Source organism: Salmo salar, chromosome ssa07, assembly GCF_905237065.1.
Source record: "Salmo salar chromosome ssa07, Ssal_v3.1, whole genome shotgun sequence".
Lineage (NCBI taxonomy): Eukaryota > Metazoa > Chordata > Actinopteri > Salmoniformes > Salmonidae > Salmo > Salmo salar.
This window is the reverse complement of record NC_059448.1, coordinates 27949587-27965402: the sequence shown is the minus strand read 5'-3', so window position 1 is coordinate 27965402 and position 15816 is coordinate 27949587. Positions and strand designations below refer to the sequence as shown.

The window sequence follows — 15816 nt, the reverse complement described above, 5'->3', positions numbered from 1 at the left end:
TTTCTGCGTTTATAAGGGGAAGCTCTCAATGCATTCACACACACACAGCCTCTTTTTTACATTTTTTAGTCATTTTAGCAGACGCTCTTATCCAGAGCGACTTACAGTGGTGAATGCATACATTTCATACATTTTTTTTTTTTTTTCTGTGCTGGCCCCCCGTGGGAACGGTTCCTATCAAGGGCCTGTCATGTCAAATAATGTCCCCCGGCCAAATAGTGTCCCTCTCTACGTCACAATGGGATTCGATGAGTTCTAACTTCTGTTGCGCAAAAGACAGTGATTTTGACAGTGATAACCGGCTACCTGCTGCTCCAGAGGACCAAAAAGATTGGAAAGAGAACACTATTTCTTTACTATATATATTTGTCTTCATATAAGAAAATATAGTTAAACAGGAATAAATCATTGAATCTGTTTTTAGATTAATTATTTATTGACATTGCTAGCTACTTACTGTATTTTCCTCAGCCAGTTTTATTTAAGTTTGCTAGCTCTGCTTTCTGTTTATCTAGCTAGCTGAGAAAGGAATTTATATGTTTAAAGTAATGACTAAAGGATTCCACCCTGAAATCATATAGATGTATGAAATGTGTTAAGAGTCATAATTCCATAATATGTGTGACTAGACCATTGTATTACTATGTGGTAATGTGGGACAAGTTAAGAGGGAGAAATGTATTGTTGAGAAAACAGAGGCTGGTAGACTACACATGACCTGACAACAGGAGGGCCCTTCCAAGGCCTCTCTTATCTGGGGAGGAATGGAATGGCAAGAAACTGCCATGGCTGGTAGAAAAATGATGTCTGTCAGTCTGTCTGCCTGCGTGCGTGCGTGCGTGCGTGTGCATAGAGGGGGTTATAAAGACAAATTTTGGTTGACTTTAGAACGTTCTCTGAGTAAACTACACACCTTTTGCAGAATCTGAGGCTTTGACTAATTATTATTAAACCCAGGGTCTTACAAACCTCGGGGAATTAGTCAAAGCTTAAATGATTATTAGTTATCATCATTGGGATTGAAAATTCTCTTGACACTAGCTAACTGTTATTATAGCTGCTTTCTGTTTGTATGTAGCTTGTGTAGCAATATTGATGTTACTCATATTGATGTTACACAGGAAACGGAAACCAGTTGTTACTTACTTGATTAATGTGCTGGTTAACAACATGCCTAGTAAAGTTTGCTTAACTATATATCTTTGTCTGTCGTGACTACAACACAAATCATATTTAAACATGGTGGTAGCGGTACTCAAAAGAACCTGGATCTCATCGATGTAAATGAAGAATACATCCCAGGCGGCAGTTTGAAAAAGTGCCGCGTTTACAGGTGCTCATTGGAAGACGTACAAAGACACTACTTATAATGAGTGAAAATCTTCTGAGACCGGTGATGGCAAACTGTCAGCTGGAGAAGTTCAAAGAAAGACAACAGAAACAGGCAAAATACTACGACACATCTGCTAAAGATCTCACAGAGCTGCAACGAGATGACAGGGTGAGAGTTCAGCCACTCACAGGACAGAAACAGTGGTGGTAGAGGGCCACAGTAGTCAGACCTGTGGAGCAAAGGTCCTACGAGGTGAAGACAGAACAGAGACAAGTCTTCAGGAGGAACAGGCGACACCTGAGGAAGAGCAGAGAAATAGAGGAGGATTTTCCCACTGTTGAGGAGCCTGGCACAGAGCCAGTAAACAGAGCACCAGCTGATGTCCAGCAGGGTGCTGAACACAACCTAGAGGTGAACGCTGCACCTCAACAAGAAAATCCAAAACATCTCAGGTCAAGCACCTGATGTAATCAACACTCCCCACACAAGGTCTGGTAGGGCCATCTGAAGACCTATACACCTGAAAGAATTTGTGTGAAGGTAAAAAATTATAATAATTAATGGACAGTCAGAGACAGTAAACAAACATTCAGTTCACATTCCAGTTTATTGCAGACATGGACTACAAGCCAAAGTTAGGTGGAGTCTGCCTTTGTTGTAAAAAAAGAAGAAATAAAAAGAGAACATGTAGCAATATTGATGTTACTCATATTGATGTCACACAGGAAAGGGAAACCAGTTGTTAATTACTTGATTCATGTGCTGGTTGACAACATGCCTAGTAAAGTTTGCTTAACTATATATCTTTGGCTGTCGTGACTACAACACAAAGCAAAGTTTCCGGTCACAACTTGCAGACTTGTTTACGCTGCTGTGCGTTTTGTTGCCGATCTTACTTTGCTACCTGACGTTTTTTTACTTTTTCATTACCGTATATTTTTACTTTTTCCCTCACTCAACTTTTTTCATTCAACTTTTTCACCCCGGAGGTTTTATCTGGACATGGTTCGTCAGGACTTCAAACAGCCGAAGCTAAGTAACATTAACATGATGCCTTCTAATTGCAGTCGTTGTACCTATAATATACAGGAGAACGATCGCCTTACGGCAAGGATAGCTGTGCTGCAAGCCCAGCTTCAGACGCGATCGTTAGGCAAGGGTAATTTCAGTGTAGGAAAGGATGAAACAGCGTCTGTGCCACCAGTAAGTACAGATAGTAACGTTAGTATAAACCCCCTCGCACGGTCCCCGCAGCCGGACAACTTTCTCATGGCTTCTGGAGGGAAACGCTGTAGGAATGCTCAACCGGTGTCGCTTATTCAGCCGACAGAAACTTTCAACCGGTTCTCCCCATTAAGCGAGTCGGAGTCGGAGGCCGAGACTTCTCTGGTCTCTACTCCTCCCGTTGTGTGGTCTGAGATGCCGACGGCTCCCACCATTAGCTCTGACAAATTGAAAACCCTAGTCATTGGCGACTCCATTACCCGCAGTATTAGACTTAAAACTAATCATCCAGCGATCATACACTGTTTACCAGGGGGCAGGGCTACCGACGTTAAGGCTAATCTAAAGACGGTGCTGGCTAAAGCTAAAACTGGCGAGTGTAGAGAGTATAGAGATATTGTTATCCATGTCGGCACCAACGATGTTAGGATGAAACAGTCAGAGGTCACCAAGCGCAACATAGCTTCAGCGTGTAAATCAGCTAGAAAGATGTGTCGGCATCGATTAATTGTCTCTGGCCCCCTCCCAGTTAGCGGGAGTGATGAGCTCTACAGCAGAGTCTCACAACTCAATCGCTGGTTGAAAACTGTTTTCTGCCCCTCCCAAAAGATAGAATTTGTAGATAATTGGCCCTCTTTCTGGGACTCACCCACAAACAGGACCAAGCCTGGCCTGTTGAGGAGTGACGGACTCCATCCTAGCTGGAGGGGTGCTCTCATCTTATCTACGAACATAGACAGGGCTCTAACTCCTCTAGCTCCACAATGAAATAGGGTGCAGGCCAGGCAGCAGGCTGTTAGCCAGCCTGCCAGCTTAGTGGAGTCTGCCACTAGCACAGTCAGCGTAGTCAGCTCAGCTTTCCCCATTGAGACCGTGTCTGTGCCTCGATCTAGGTTGGGCAAAATTAAAAATGGCGGTGTTCGCTTTAGCAATCTCACTAGTATAAAGACCTCCTCCATTCCTGCCATTATTGAAAGAGATTGTGATACCTCACATCTCAAAATTGGGTTACTTAATGTTAGATCCCTCACTTCCAAGGCAGTTATAGTCAATGAACTAATCACTGATAATAATCTTGATGTGATTGGCCTGACTGAAACATGGCTTAAGCCTGATGAATTTACTGTGTTAAATGAGGCCTCACCCCCTGGTTACACTAGTGACCATACCCCCGTGCATCCGGCAAAGGCGGAGGTGTTGCTAACATTTACGATAGAAAATTTCAATTTACAAAAAAAAAACAATGACGTTTTCGTCTTTTGAGCTTCTAGTCATGAAATCTATGCAGCCTACTCACTCACTTTTTATAGCTACTGTTTACAGGCCTCCTGGGCCATATGCAGTGTTCCTCACTGAGTTCCCTGAATTCTTATCGGATCTTGTAGTCATAGCAGATAATATTCTAATTTTTGGGGACTTTAACATTCACATGGAAAAGTCCACAGACCCACTCCAAAAGGCTTTCGGAGCCATCATCGACTCAGTGGGTTTTGTCCAACATGTCTCTGGACCTACTCACTGCCACAGTCATACTCTGGACCTAGTTTTGTCCCATGGAATAAATGTTGTGGATCTAAATGTTTTTCCTCATAATCCTGGACTATCGGACCACCATTTTATTACGTTTGCAATTGCAACAAATAATCTGCTCAGACCCCAACCAAGGAGCATTAAAAGTCGTGCTATAAATTCTCAGACAACCCAAAGATTCCTTGATGCCCTTCCAGACTGCCTCTGCCTACCCAAGGACGTCAGAGGACAAAAATCAGTTAACCACCTAACCGAGGAACTCAATTTAACCTTGCGCAATACCCTAGATGCAGTTGCACCCCTAAAAACTAAAAACATCTGTCATAAGAAACTAGCTCCCTGGTATACAGAAAATACACGAGCTCTGAAGCAAGCTTCCAGAAAATTGGAACGGAAATGGCGCCACACCAAACTGGAAGTCTTCCGACTAGCTTGGAAAGACAGTACCGTGCAGTATCGAAGAGCCCTTACTGCTGCTCGATCATCCTATTTTTCCAACTTAATTGAGGAAAATAAGAACAATCCGAAATTTCTTTTTGATACTGTCGCAAAGCTAACTAAAAAGCAGCCTTCGCAAATGGAGGATGGCTTTCACTTCAGCAGTAATAAATTTATGAACTTCTTTGAGGAAAAGATCATGATCATTAGAAAGCAAATTACAGACTCCTCTTTAAATCTGGGTATTCCTCCAAAGCTCCATTGTCCTGAGTCTACACAACTCTGCCAGGACCTAGGATCAAGGGAGATACTAAAGTGTTTTAGTACTATATCTCTTGACGCAATGATGAAAATAATCATGGCCTCCAAACCCTCAAGCTGCATACTGGACCCTATTCCAACTAAACTACTGAAAGAGCTGCTTCCTGTGCTTGGCCCTCCTATGTTGAACATAATAAACGGCTCTCTATCCACCGGATGTGTACCAAGCTCACTAAAAGTGGCAGTAATAAAGCCTCTCTTGAAAAAGCCGAATCTTGATCCAGAAATTATAAAAAACTATCGGCCTATATCGAATCTTCCATTCCTCTCAAAAATTTTAGAAAAAGCTGTTGCACAGCAACTCACTGCCTTCCTGAAGACAAACAATGTATACGAAACGCTTCAGTCTGGTTTTAGACCCCATCATAGCACGGAGACTGCACTTGTGAAGGTGGTAAATTACCTTTTAATGACGTCAGACCGAGGCTCTGCATCTGTCCTCGTGCTCCTAGATCTTAGTGCCGCTTTTGATACCATCGATCACCACATTCTTTTGGAGAGATTGGAAACCCAAATTGGTCTACATGGACAAGTTCTGGCCTGGTTTAGATCTTATCTGTCGGAAAGATATCAGTTTGTCTCTGTGAATGGTTTGTCTTCTGACAAATCAATTGTAAATTTCGGTGTTTCTCAAGGTTCCGTTTTAGGACCACTATTGTTTTCACTATATATTTTACCTCTTGGGGATGTCATTCGAAAACATAATGTTAAATTTCACTGCTATGCGGACGACACACAGCTGTACATTTCAATGAAACATGGTGAAGCCCCAAAATTGCCCTCGCTAGAAGCCTGTGTTTCAGACATAAAGAAGTGGATGGCTGCAAACTTTCTACTTTTAAACTCGGACAAAACAGAGATGCTTGTTCTAGGTCCCAAGAAACAAAGAGATCTTCTGTTGAATCTGACAATTAATCTGGATGGTTGTACAGTCGTCTCAAATAAAACTGTGAAGGACCTCGGCGTTACTCTGGACCCTGATCTCTCTTTTGAAGAACATATCAAGACTGTTTCAAGGACAGCTTTTTCCATCTACGTAACATTGCAAAAATCAGAAATTTTCTGTCCAAAAATGACGCAGAAAAATTAATCCATGCTTTTGTTACTTCTAGGCTGGACTACTGCAATGCTCTACTTTCCGGCTACCCGGATAAAGCACTAAATAAACTTCAGTTAGTGCTAAATACGGCTGCTAGAATCCTGACTAGAACCAAAAAATATGATCATATTACTCCAGTGCTAGCCTCCCTACACTGGCTTCCTGTTAAGGCAAGGGCTGATTTCAAGGTTTTACTGCTAACCTACAAAGCATTACATGGGCTTGCTCCTACCTATCTTTCCGATTTGGTCCTGCCGTACATACCTACACGTACGCTACGGTCACAAGACGCAGGCCTCCTAATTGTCCCTAGAATTTCTAAGCAAACGGCTGGAGGTAGGGCTTTCTCCTATAGAGCTCCATTTTTATGGAATGGTCTGCCTACCAATGTGAGAGACGCAGACTCAGTCTCAACCTTTAAGTCTTTACTGAAGACTTATCTCTTCAGTAGGTCCTATGATTAAGTATAGTCTGGCCCAGGAGTGTGAAGGTGAACGGAAAGGCTGGAGCAACGAACCGCCCTTGCTGTCTCTGCCTTGCCGGTTCCCCTCTTTCCACTGGGATTCTCTGCCTCTAACCCTTTTACAGGGGCTGAGTCACTGGCCTACTGGTGTTCTTCCATGCCGTCCATGGGAGGGGTGCGTCACTTGAGTGGGTTGAGTCACTGACGTGGTCTTCCTGTCTGGGTTGGCGCCCCCCCTTGGGTTGTGCCATGGCGGAGATCGTTGTGGGCTATACTCGGCCTTGTCTTAGGACGGTAAGTTGGTGGTTGGAGACATCCCTCTAGTGGTGTGGGGGCTGTGCTTTGGCAAAGTGGGTGGGGTTATATCCTGCCTGTTTGGCCCTGTCCGGGGGTATCATCGGAAGGGGCCACAGTGTCTTCTGATCCCTCCTGTCTCAGCCTCCAGTATTTATGCTGCAGTAGTTTATGTGTCGGGGGGCTAGGGTCAGTCTGTTACATCTGGAGTATTTCTCTTGTCTTATCCGGTGTCCTGTGTGTATTTAAATATGCTCTCTCTAATTCTCTCTTTCTCTCTTTCTGTCTTTCTCTCGGAGGACCTGAGCCCTAGGACCATGCCTCAGGACTACCTGGTATGATGACTCCTTGCTGTCCCCAGTCCACCTGGCCGTTGCGCTGCTCCAGTTTCAACTGTTCTGCCTGCGGCTATGGAACCCTGACCTGTTCACCGGACGTGCTTGTTGCACCCTCGACAACTACTATGATTATTATTATTTGACCATGCTGGTCATTTATGAACATTTTAACATTTTAACATCTTGACTATGTTCTGTTATAATATCCACCCTGCACAGCCAGAAGAGGACTGGCCACCCCTCATAACCTGGTTCCTCTCTAGGTTTCTTCCTAGGTTTTTGGCCTTTCTAGGGAGTTTTTCCTGGGGAGTTTTTCCTAGCCACAGTGCTTCTTTCACATGCTTTGCTTGCTGTTTGGGGTTTTAGGCTGGGTTTCTGTACAGCACTTTGAGAATATCAGCTGATGTACGAAGGGCTATATAAAAATAAATTTGATTTGATTTTTAATTTATTGAAACAGCTTGCACTTTAATGGCATTCCTCGACGACATTTTCTTTTATCTTTCCAAGTGAGATTAGCCTGCCACTGACTTTTACGTGACTGGAAGAGAAGGAACGGACATTTAAATTCACTTGGCAATGCATGCTGTTAATGACGACATAGCTAGATATAACTGTTAATTTGGATTCAGGGAAAAAAACGTTTTGAATCCAGAAATGATTATATTTTTATGTAATGAAGAACGTACATCCCATTTGAACAGTATCGGTATCAAAACGTTTTTAATTTAAACGTTATATTGTACATTTTTATTTGATTTAGCCTACATTTCGCAAATCGGAAGAACCATTTTGTACAGTTGTAGTTATCAATGTAACAAATAACTGTCACAACGTAACTATTTTACTACAACTAACTGTCACCAGAAGTGGTATAAACCAAACAAAGCCATACTGCTGTATGGACCTCGTGGCGCAACGGTAGCGCGTCTGACTCCAGATCAGAAGGTTGCGTGTTCAAATCACGTCGGGGTCATGTAATTTTGCTTAAGGGTGCAATATGCAGAAATCGATCCGACATTTCCTCTTTGCAAAAATTCTAATAGTTCGCCTAATTACAGTTTGTTTATGTGACAAAACAAGCAAGTGCAGATAATCATTTTATAACTTAAAATTCTATGTGAATTTCGCCGATTCGCCCAAAAAGTGACATATTGCAGTTTTAAATGTCTTACTTATTTCTTTCTCCATACTGTTTCATCTAGGCTACATTTGTAATGGTAATGATCATGTAATGAATGATAATGCTATGATATGTTCTGTTGAATAATACCCTTCAACTGTGAGCATATTTACTTACAATTTAATAAAATATTTGAATGAGAAACATTTTAACCCAGGAAAGTAACAAAAAAAATAAACAAACGTCAAAAACGAGATAAAGAATAAACAGAATTTGTTTTTATTTCACCCAGCATGTATTGCAAAATATAACATAAAATATGCATAGAATTATATTGAAACATGAGAAACATAACATTTACAGAATGTCATATCAATGAACATAACTACTGACTATTACAGTCACTGATATGTTTTGAACAGCCTAATACACTAAGCCATTATAAGTCTATTATAAATACTCTTTGTAGGCCATAGAGAGAAGAGACAGTGAATACGTCAACCTTTCTTCAATAACCATTCATTCCTCTTGACAAATAGGTACAGATGGGTTGTGGTCGGTTCTTCTTTGTGTTCCTCAAGTGGTCAAGTGGTCGTGGTTGAAAAATGGTCACAGTCGATGGTCATCATGGATCATCACGCTTCCTACTGGCAGGAAATAGAGGTCAACACCAATCCTCTTTCTTTCCTCCGTCCTTTATTTGTTTATTTCTTTCATCCCCTCTCTTAACAACACCCCCACACACACACTATCTCACCTCCCTGCCGCTGCAGGTTCCACAGATGCATCCAAACAGTCCGTTGACCATCTGTATTCCACACAGCACCAGCTCCAGACTTGCCACCACCAACAGCGTGGCGAACAACCCAAGGTTAAACTCCACAACACCTTTGGGCTCTATACACTTTGTCCACAGGTCACTGTCGCCCAGGTAACTCCCGTTGCTGCAATGAGGAACAATCAATTATATTTATCTTTTGTCAGAAAGTTCTTTACAGTAGCCAGGACTAGTGCCCAAAGACATAGCAAAAATAAATATACATACAGTACCAGTTAAAAGTTTGGACACACCTACTCATTCAGTGTTTTTTCTTTATTTTTACTATTTTCTACATTGTAGAATAATAGTGAGGACATCAAAACAATGAAATAACACATATGGAATCATGTAGTAAGCAAAAAAGTGTTAACTTCTTTGGGATGGGGGCAGTATTTTCACGGCCGGATAAAAAACGTACCTGATTTAATCTGGTTACTACTCCTGCCCAGAAACTAGAATATGCATATAATTAGTAGATTTTGATAGAAAACACTCTAAAGTTTCTAAAACTGTTTGAATGGTGTCTGTGAGTATAACAGAACTCATATGGCAGGCCAAAACCTGAGAAGATTCCATACAGAAAGTGCCCTGTCTGACAATTTGTTGTCCTTCTGTTGCATCTCTATCAAAAATACAGCATCTGTGCTGTAACGTGACATTTTCTAAGGCTTCCATTGGCTCTCTAAAGCCGCCAGAAAGTGGAATGGGGTGTCTGCTGTCTCTGGGCGAAGAACAGCAGCAGAATTTGTGAGTGGTCAGCCTAGGGACAGTGACACTGGAGATGCACGGTCATGAGAATTCTCAATTTTTTTCTTTCAGCCTTTGAATGAATACAACGTTGCCCAGTTGGAATATTATCTGTATTTTACGAGAGAAAAAGCATAAAAATGTATGTTAAACAGCGTTTGACATGCTTCTAAGTACGGTTATGGAATATTTTGAAAAATTTTGTCACGAAATGCGCTCGCGCGTCACCCTTCGGATAGTGACCTGAACGCACGAACAAAACGGAGCTATTTGAATATAACTATGGATTATTTGGAACCAAAACAACATTTGTTGTTGAAGTAGAAGTCCTGGGGGTGCATTCTGACTAAGAACAGCAAAGGTAATCCAATTTTTCTAATAGTAATTCTGAGTTTAGGTTGTCCCAAACTTGGTGGGTGTCAAAATAGCTAGCCGTGATGGCCGAGCTATGTACTCAGAATATTGCAAAATGTGCTTTTGCCGAAAAGCTATTTTAAAATCTGACACCGCGATTGCATAAAAGAGTTCTGTATCTATAATTCTTAAAATAATTGTTATGTATTTTGTGAACGTTTCTCATGAGTAATTTAGTAAATTCACCGGATGTTTTTGGTGGGTATGCTAGTTCTGAACCTCACATGCTAATGTAAAAAGCTGGTTTTTGATATAAATATGAACTTGATTGAACAAAACATGCATGTATTGTATAACATAATGTCCTAGGAGTGTCATCTGATGAAGATCATCAAAGGTTAGTGCTGCATTTAGCTGTGGTTTGGGTTTTTGTGACATATGCTTGCTTTGAAAATGGCTGTGTGATTATTTTTTGGCTGGGTACTCTCCTGACATAATCTAATGTTTTGCTTTCGCTGTAAAGCCTTTTTGAAATCGGACAATGTGGTTAGATTAACGAGAGTCTTATCTTTAAAATGATGTAAAATAGTTGATTGTTTGAGAAAATTGAATTGTGGTATTTTAGTTGGTTTTGTATTTCGCGCCGTGCGATGCCATTGGCTGTTGGCTAGGGGTTCCGCAGGTGGAACGGTGTTCCGCTAGCGGAACGTCTGTCCTCAACAGGTTAAACAAATCAAAATCTATTTTATATTTGAGATTCTTCAAAGTAGCCACCCTTTGCCTTGATGACAGCTTTGCACACTCTTGGCATTATCTCAACCAGCTTCACCTGGAATGTGTTATTGTCCTGTTGAAAAACAAATGATAGTCCCACTAAGTGCAAGCCAGATGGGGTGGTGTATTGCTGCAGAAGGCTGTGGAAACCATGCTGGTTAAGTGTGCCTTGAATTCTAAATAAATCACAGACAGTGTCACCAGCAAAGCACCATCACACCTCCTCCTCCTTGCTTCACGGTGGAACCACAAATGCGGAGATCATCTGTTCACCTACTCTGCATCTCACAAAAACACGGCAGTTGGAACCAAAAATCTCAAATTTGGACTCATCAGACCAAAGCACAGATTTCCAGCGGTTTCTTGGGCCAAGCAAGTCCCTTCTTCTTATTGGTGTCCTTTAGTAGTGGTTTTTCTGTAGCAATTCAGGCTGTATCACAACCGGCCGTGTTTGGGAGTCCCATAGGGCGGCGCACAATTGGTCCAGCATTATCCGGGTTTGGCCGATGTAGGTCGGCTTTGTAAATAAAAATGTGTTCTTAACTGACTTGCCTAGTTAAATAAAGGTTAAATAAAATAAAATAAATTGTAAAAAATTACCGGGTAGTCCCATTGAGGTCAAAGACTGATTTTCCAAAGATAATATACAGTACCAGTTAAAAGTTTGGACACACCTACTCATTACAGGGTTTTTCTATATTTGTACTATTTTCTACATTGTAGAATAATAGTGAAGACATCAAAACTATGAAATAACACATATGGAATCATGTAATAACAAAAAAAGTGTTAAACAAATCAAAATATATTTTAGATTTGAGATTCTTCAAAGTAGCCACAATTTGCCTTGATGACAGTTTGGCACACACTTGGCATTCTCTCAACCACCTTCACCTGGAATGCATTTCAATTAACAGGTGTGCCTTGTTAAAACTTAATTTGTGATTTTTTTTTCTTTCTTAATGTGTTTGAGCCAATCAGTTGTGTTGTGACAAGGTAGGGGTGGTATACAGAATATAGCTCTATTTGGTTAAAGACAAAGTCCATATTATGGCAAGAACAGCTCAAATCAGCAAAGAGAAATTACGGTCCATCACTACTTTAAGAATTGAAGGTCAGTCAATCAAGATAATTTCAAGAACTTTGTAAGGACCGCCACAGGAACAGAAGACCCAGAGGATAAGTTCATTCGAGTTACCAGCCTCAGAAATTGCAGCCCAACTAAATGCTTCACAGAGTTTAAGTAACAGATACATCTCAACATCAACTATTCAGAGCAGACTGTGTGAATCAGGCCTTTATGGTCGAATAATAAAAAATAAAAATAAATGTAACCTTTATTTAACTAGTCAAGTCAGTTAAGAAGAAATTCTTATTTACAATGACGGCCTACATAAAATAAACCATAAAAATACAATTCTAAACAAGTAATAAAATACATAAATAAACTTACTTGTTCAAGAAAGGTCTCCCCCACCCTGGAACAGATGTTGGTGTTTCCATAAAGAGGCAGATAGGTCCATTGGACAGGCCCAGGGCAGATGTAGCCAGACTGTACAGTGCTCCAACAACCCCAGCAGCAGCAAACCCAATGGACAGGAACATCTAAAGTGTAGCAAGGATAATCCAGAGGTCAGTGGTCAGGGTAAGAGAAGGTTGAGTATGTTGTACATTTCATCTTTGTTGTGTATTTACTACTTAGAAAATAAGATTTATTTGGGCCTCTATAAACTTGGCTTAACTAAAGGTTGAATAAATACAGTGCGTTTCTCAGCCAGTAGTTATATATTTGATTCATCGTGTAATGTTATGTTTTTGCCAAAAGAGGTATGTTGCTTGTTACAAATTGCTTTATTTTGGAATTACACTAACCATAATGTGAGTGAGTGTTACTTTGTGGACAGTCATTGGCCATAGAAGCCAAATTATTTCCTGGTATTACACCTGTTTCACCAGCAGGGGGTGGTAAAGTCAAGCAATTTTTTCTTTAACCGTTATGGCTGTAACTGTCATTGCCCCACCCATAGTCCCAGGCCCCTCACCCTCTTATTGTCTAAGGTGTTATGGGCTTAAAGTAGGTAGAAGTTGTCTTTAACAACTGATATAGGATCAGATATGAATGGTTAAAGTTGGGATTGGGGGGGGGCAGTAGTTAGAGTGTAGTTAGACTTACCCCACAGCGGTTGGCACAGCAACCAATGCTACTAGTCAGGTGGATATGGATTGCTGGAATAAGGCACTGAAGAGAGAGTGAGAGAGATTGGGAAGAGAGAGAGAGAGAGAGAGAGATTGGGAAGAGAGAGAGAGAGAGAGAGAGAGAGAGAGAGAGAGAGAGAGAGAGAGAATAGCAAAATAAAACATTTGAGAATACTTTCATCACAACTGTGTTGGTGTGGAGAGGCATATTTAGAGACAGCATATTTAAAATGTACGTATAGTCAGCAACATTAGGGGAATTAACATTTGGGAACTGTTGGTCACAGTAATGTTACATTATTCCACTTCAATTGTTTTTATCTTGGAAATGACCACACAAACCTGTGATGGTGTGACCAATACTCTATAGAATCAGCATGTCTAAACCAGGGTTGGGGTCAATTCCATTTCAGTTCAGTCAATAAACTGTCATTTCTATTCAAATTTGATCAATTTCAATTGAACATTTTCAAACTGACTGGATTGAAATGGAACTGAACAAAAGCCTTTTAAACCAATTAAGTCACATAATAGTCTAACTAAACTTTAAACTCACCATGATTCCTCCGCCGATGACACCTCCCATGTATTTGACCTCGTCGGTGATCCGGGCTCCATTTTCTTCTCTGTCCAACTTGGCGTACATCGTCGACCAGTCGGGGAAGAACGCAATGATGTTACAGATGATTGAGACCCCCGACAGGACGTAGAGCGAGATCGCAATGACCTTAGAGCACTTCCCTGTACACATGTTGCTAGTTGTACAGTTTCTTCAACGTTGAGGGAGAAAAAAATGCCTTGTTGGTTTCCACGAAAAAGGAGATATGGTAGACTTCAGTTGTCTCTCCACAGTACTTTAATTCAGAAGATTTCAACAAAATGTCAGAGACAACTCCTCCTGTGCTCTCATCTCAGCTAGCTACAGAATGGCTCTAGAGGTAGATGCGAATCTGCTTAAATCCTGGTGGTGGTATCTAGGGTGGAGGTTAGCTTGGTAGAGGAGGGGCTAGTTAGGTGATAAAGCTAAACTATAGACCACCCCCTCATTGACTCCAGTGACCAGGGCCGTGCACCGACCTTTGGAGTGGCAAGTGCTAACATTTGCGTTGTAGGCCTACTTAAAAACAGTTGAGCTGAACCCGTCCCTGTCACTGACCATGAGAGATGACATACAACTTAAAAAGTAGCCTGTGTGCCACTACTCATAATACCACTAGGTGCCGGTAGCTTCTGCAGCAGCTGGAGGACAAGTGCAGTGCACTCTAGCGTGGGAAAGAAAAAAGGGGAGGAGCGGGGAGGGGAATTTTCCAAGATTAGTAAATGAGAGATTACCTAGTTTGATGGGCAATTATTTACAGAAAAGGAAATAAAATATACTACTAGTATAATAAAAGGGTATTATTCAAAAAATACTACTAATCTGAAAGGGCACTTTTTTTAGGGCACTTTTCTCATAGGAGGGCGAAAGGTTAGGTGCTCAGGAACTGCTAGAGCCCTATCTGTGAACGTGCCTGCCAGTGACTGCATCACTACATCACCTTTAGTTGGCCTTATTATTGAGTCATAAAACTGGGTTGGGTTTGTCCATCCACATGGAGTCAGGCAGTAGTGGAAAAAGTACTCAATTGTCATGCTTGAGTAAAAGTAAAGATACCTTAATAGAAAATGACTTAAAAGTGAAAGTCACAGTAAAATACTACTTGAGTAAAAGTTGTGGTGGAATATCAACTCAGAAATATAACACATTTACTAGAACTGTCACGTTTGACTTGGACTGGCGGATAGGTGGAATCAAGTGCAGGAGACAGAGGTGCTGGAGGTGAGTGTCTTTTAATGATCCTACTCACACACACGCCGAAAAACACAGGGGGCTATACAAAGTTCCAGTAATTGGTTAACTGCGCCCGTACAGCACAAACAAAATACACTTTCTAAGGCAAGGAGCGCAGCCCGGTAAATCCTTCCACAAAAAACAAACTATCACTCACACAACGTGGACAATAAACAATCCCGCACAAAATCCCAACTGAAAACACACATTAAATAAGTCCCCACTAATGACATACACAAAACAGGTACGGAACAGACAGACAAAACTAAACGACACAGAAACAACGATCGGTGGCAGCTAATAGGCCGGCGACGACGACCGCCGAGCGCTGCCCGACCGAGGAGGGGCGCCACTTTCGTTGGATCCTGTGACAGTACCCCGACGCCGGCCCGCGCGCCGACGCCGGCCTCGGGGACGGCCCAGAGGGCGAGGCGCCGGCCGATCCGGTCGGCGACAGTGGAAGTCCAGCAGCATAGAGGGGTCCAGAACGTCCGCCGCCGGAACCCAGCACCTCTCCTCCGGACCGTACCCCTCCCAGTCCACGAGGTACTGCAGGCCCCCTAACCGACGTCGGGAGTCCAGGATGGCTCGGACTGTGTACGCCGGGCTCCCCCCGATGTCCAGGGGGGGCGGGGGCCTCCAGCACCTCACTGTCCTGCAGCGGACCAGCTACCACCGGCCTGAGGAGAGACACATGAAACGAGGGGTTAATACGGTAATACGAAGGAAGTTGTAACCTGTAACACACCTCGTTTATCCTCCTCAGGACTTTAAACGGCCCCACAAACCGCGGACCCAGCTTCCGGCAGGGCAGGCGGAGAGGCAGGTTCCGGGTCGAGAGCCAGACTCTATCCCCCAGGTTAAACACGGGGGCGTCACTGCGGTGGCGGTCAGCGCTCTCCTTGTGCCGTTCGCTCGCCCTCCTTAAACA

At 42.3% G+C, this 15816-nt stretch overlaps 1 protein-coding gene and 1 non-coding gene across 3 annotated transcripts; one reads left to right on the top strand and one right to left on the bottom strand.

Annotated features, from left to right (window-relative positions):
• Window positions 1-7944: 7944 nt before the first annotated feature.
• On the top strand, window positions 7945-8016 carry trnaw-cca (transfer RNA tryptophan (anticodon CCA)). The gene has a single exon. It is a non-coding gene; the product is annotated as a tRNA-Trp (tRNA).
• A 403-nt stretch (window positions 8017-8419) lies between these two features.
• On the bottom strand, window positions 8420-14107 carry LOC106609020 (transmembrane 4 L6 family member 4). 2 transcript variants are annotated; one of them, XM_014207349.2, is made up of 5 exons: window positions 13611-14107; window positions 13032-13097; window positions 12312-12463; window positions 8921-9107; window positions 8420-8807 (listed from the first exon to the last, which is right to left on the bottom strand). In XM_014207349.2, exons 1-5 carry the CDS (start codon window positions 13803-13805, stop codon window positions 8799-8801), a joined length of 609 nt encoding a protein of 202 aa, XP_014062824.1. In that variant the 5' UTR covers window positions 13806-14107; the 3' UTR covers window positions 8420-8798. The 2 variants fall into 2 exon arrangements, with proteins under 2 accessions (XP_014062824.1, XP_014062825.1); XM_014207350.2 differs by having other exon boundaries at window positions 8420-8810; window positions 13611-14097.
• Window positions 14108-15816: the final 1709 nt, after the last annotated feature.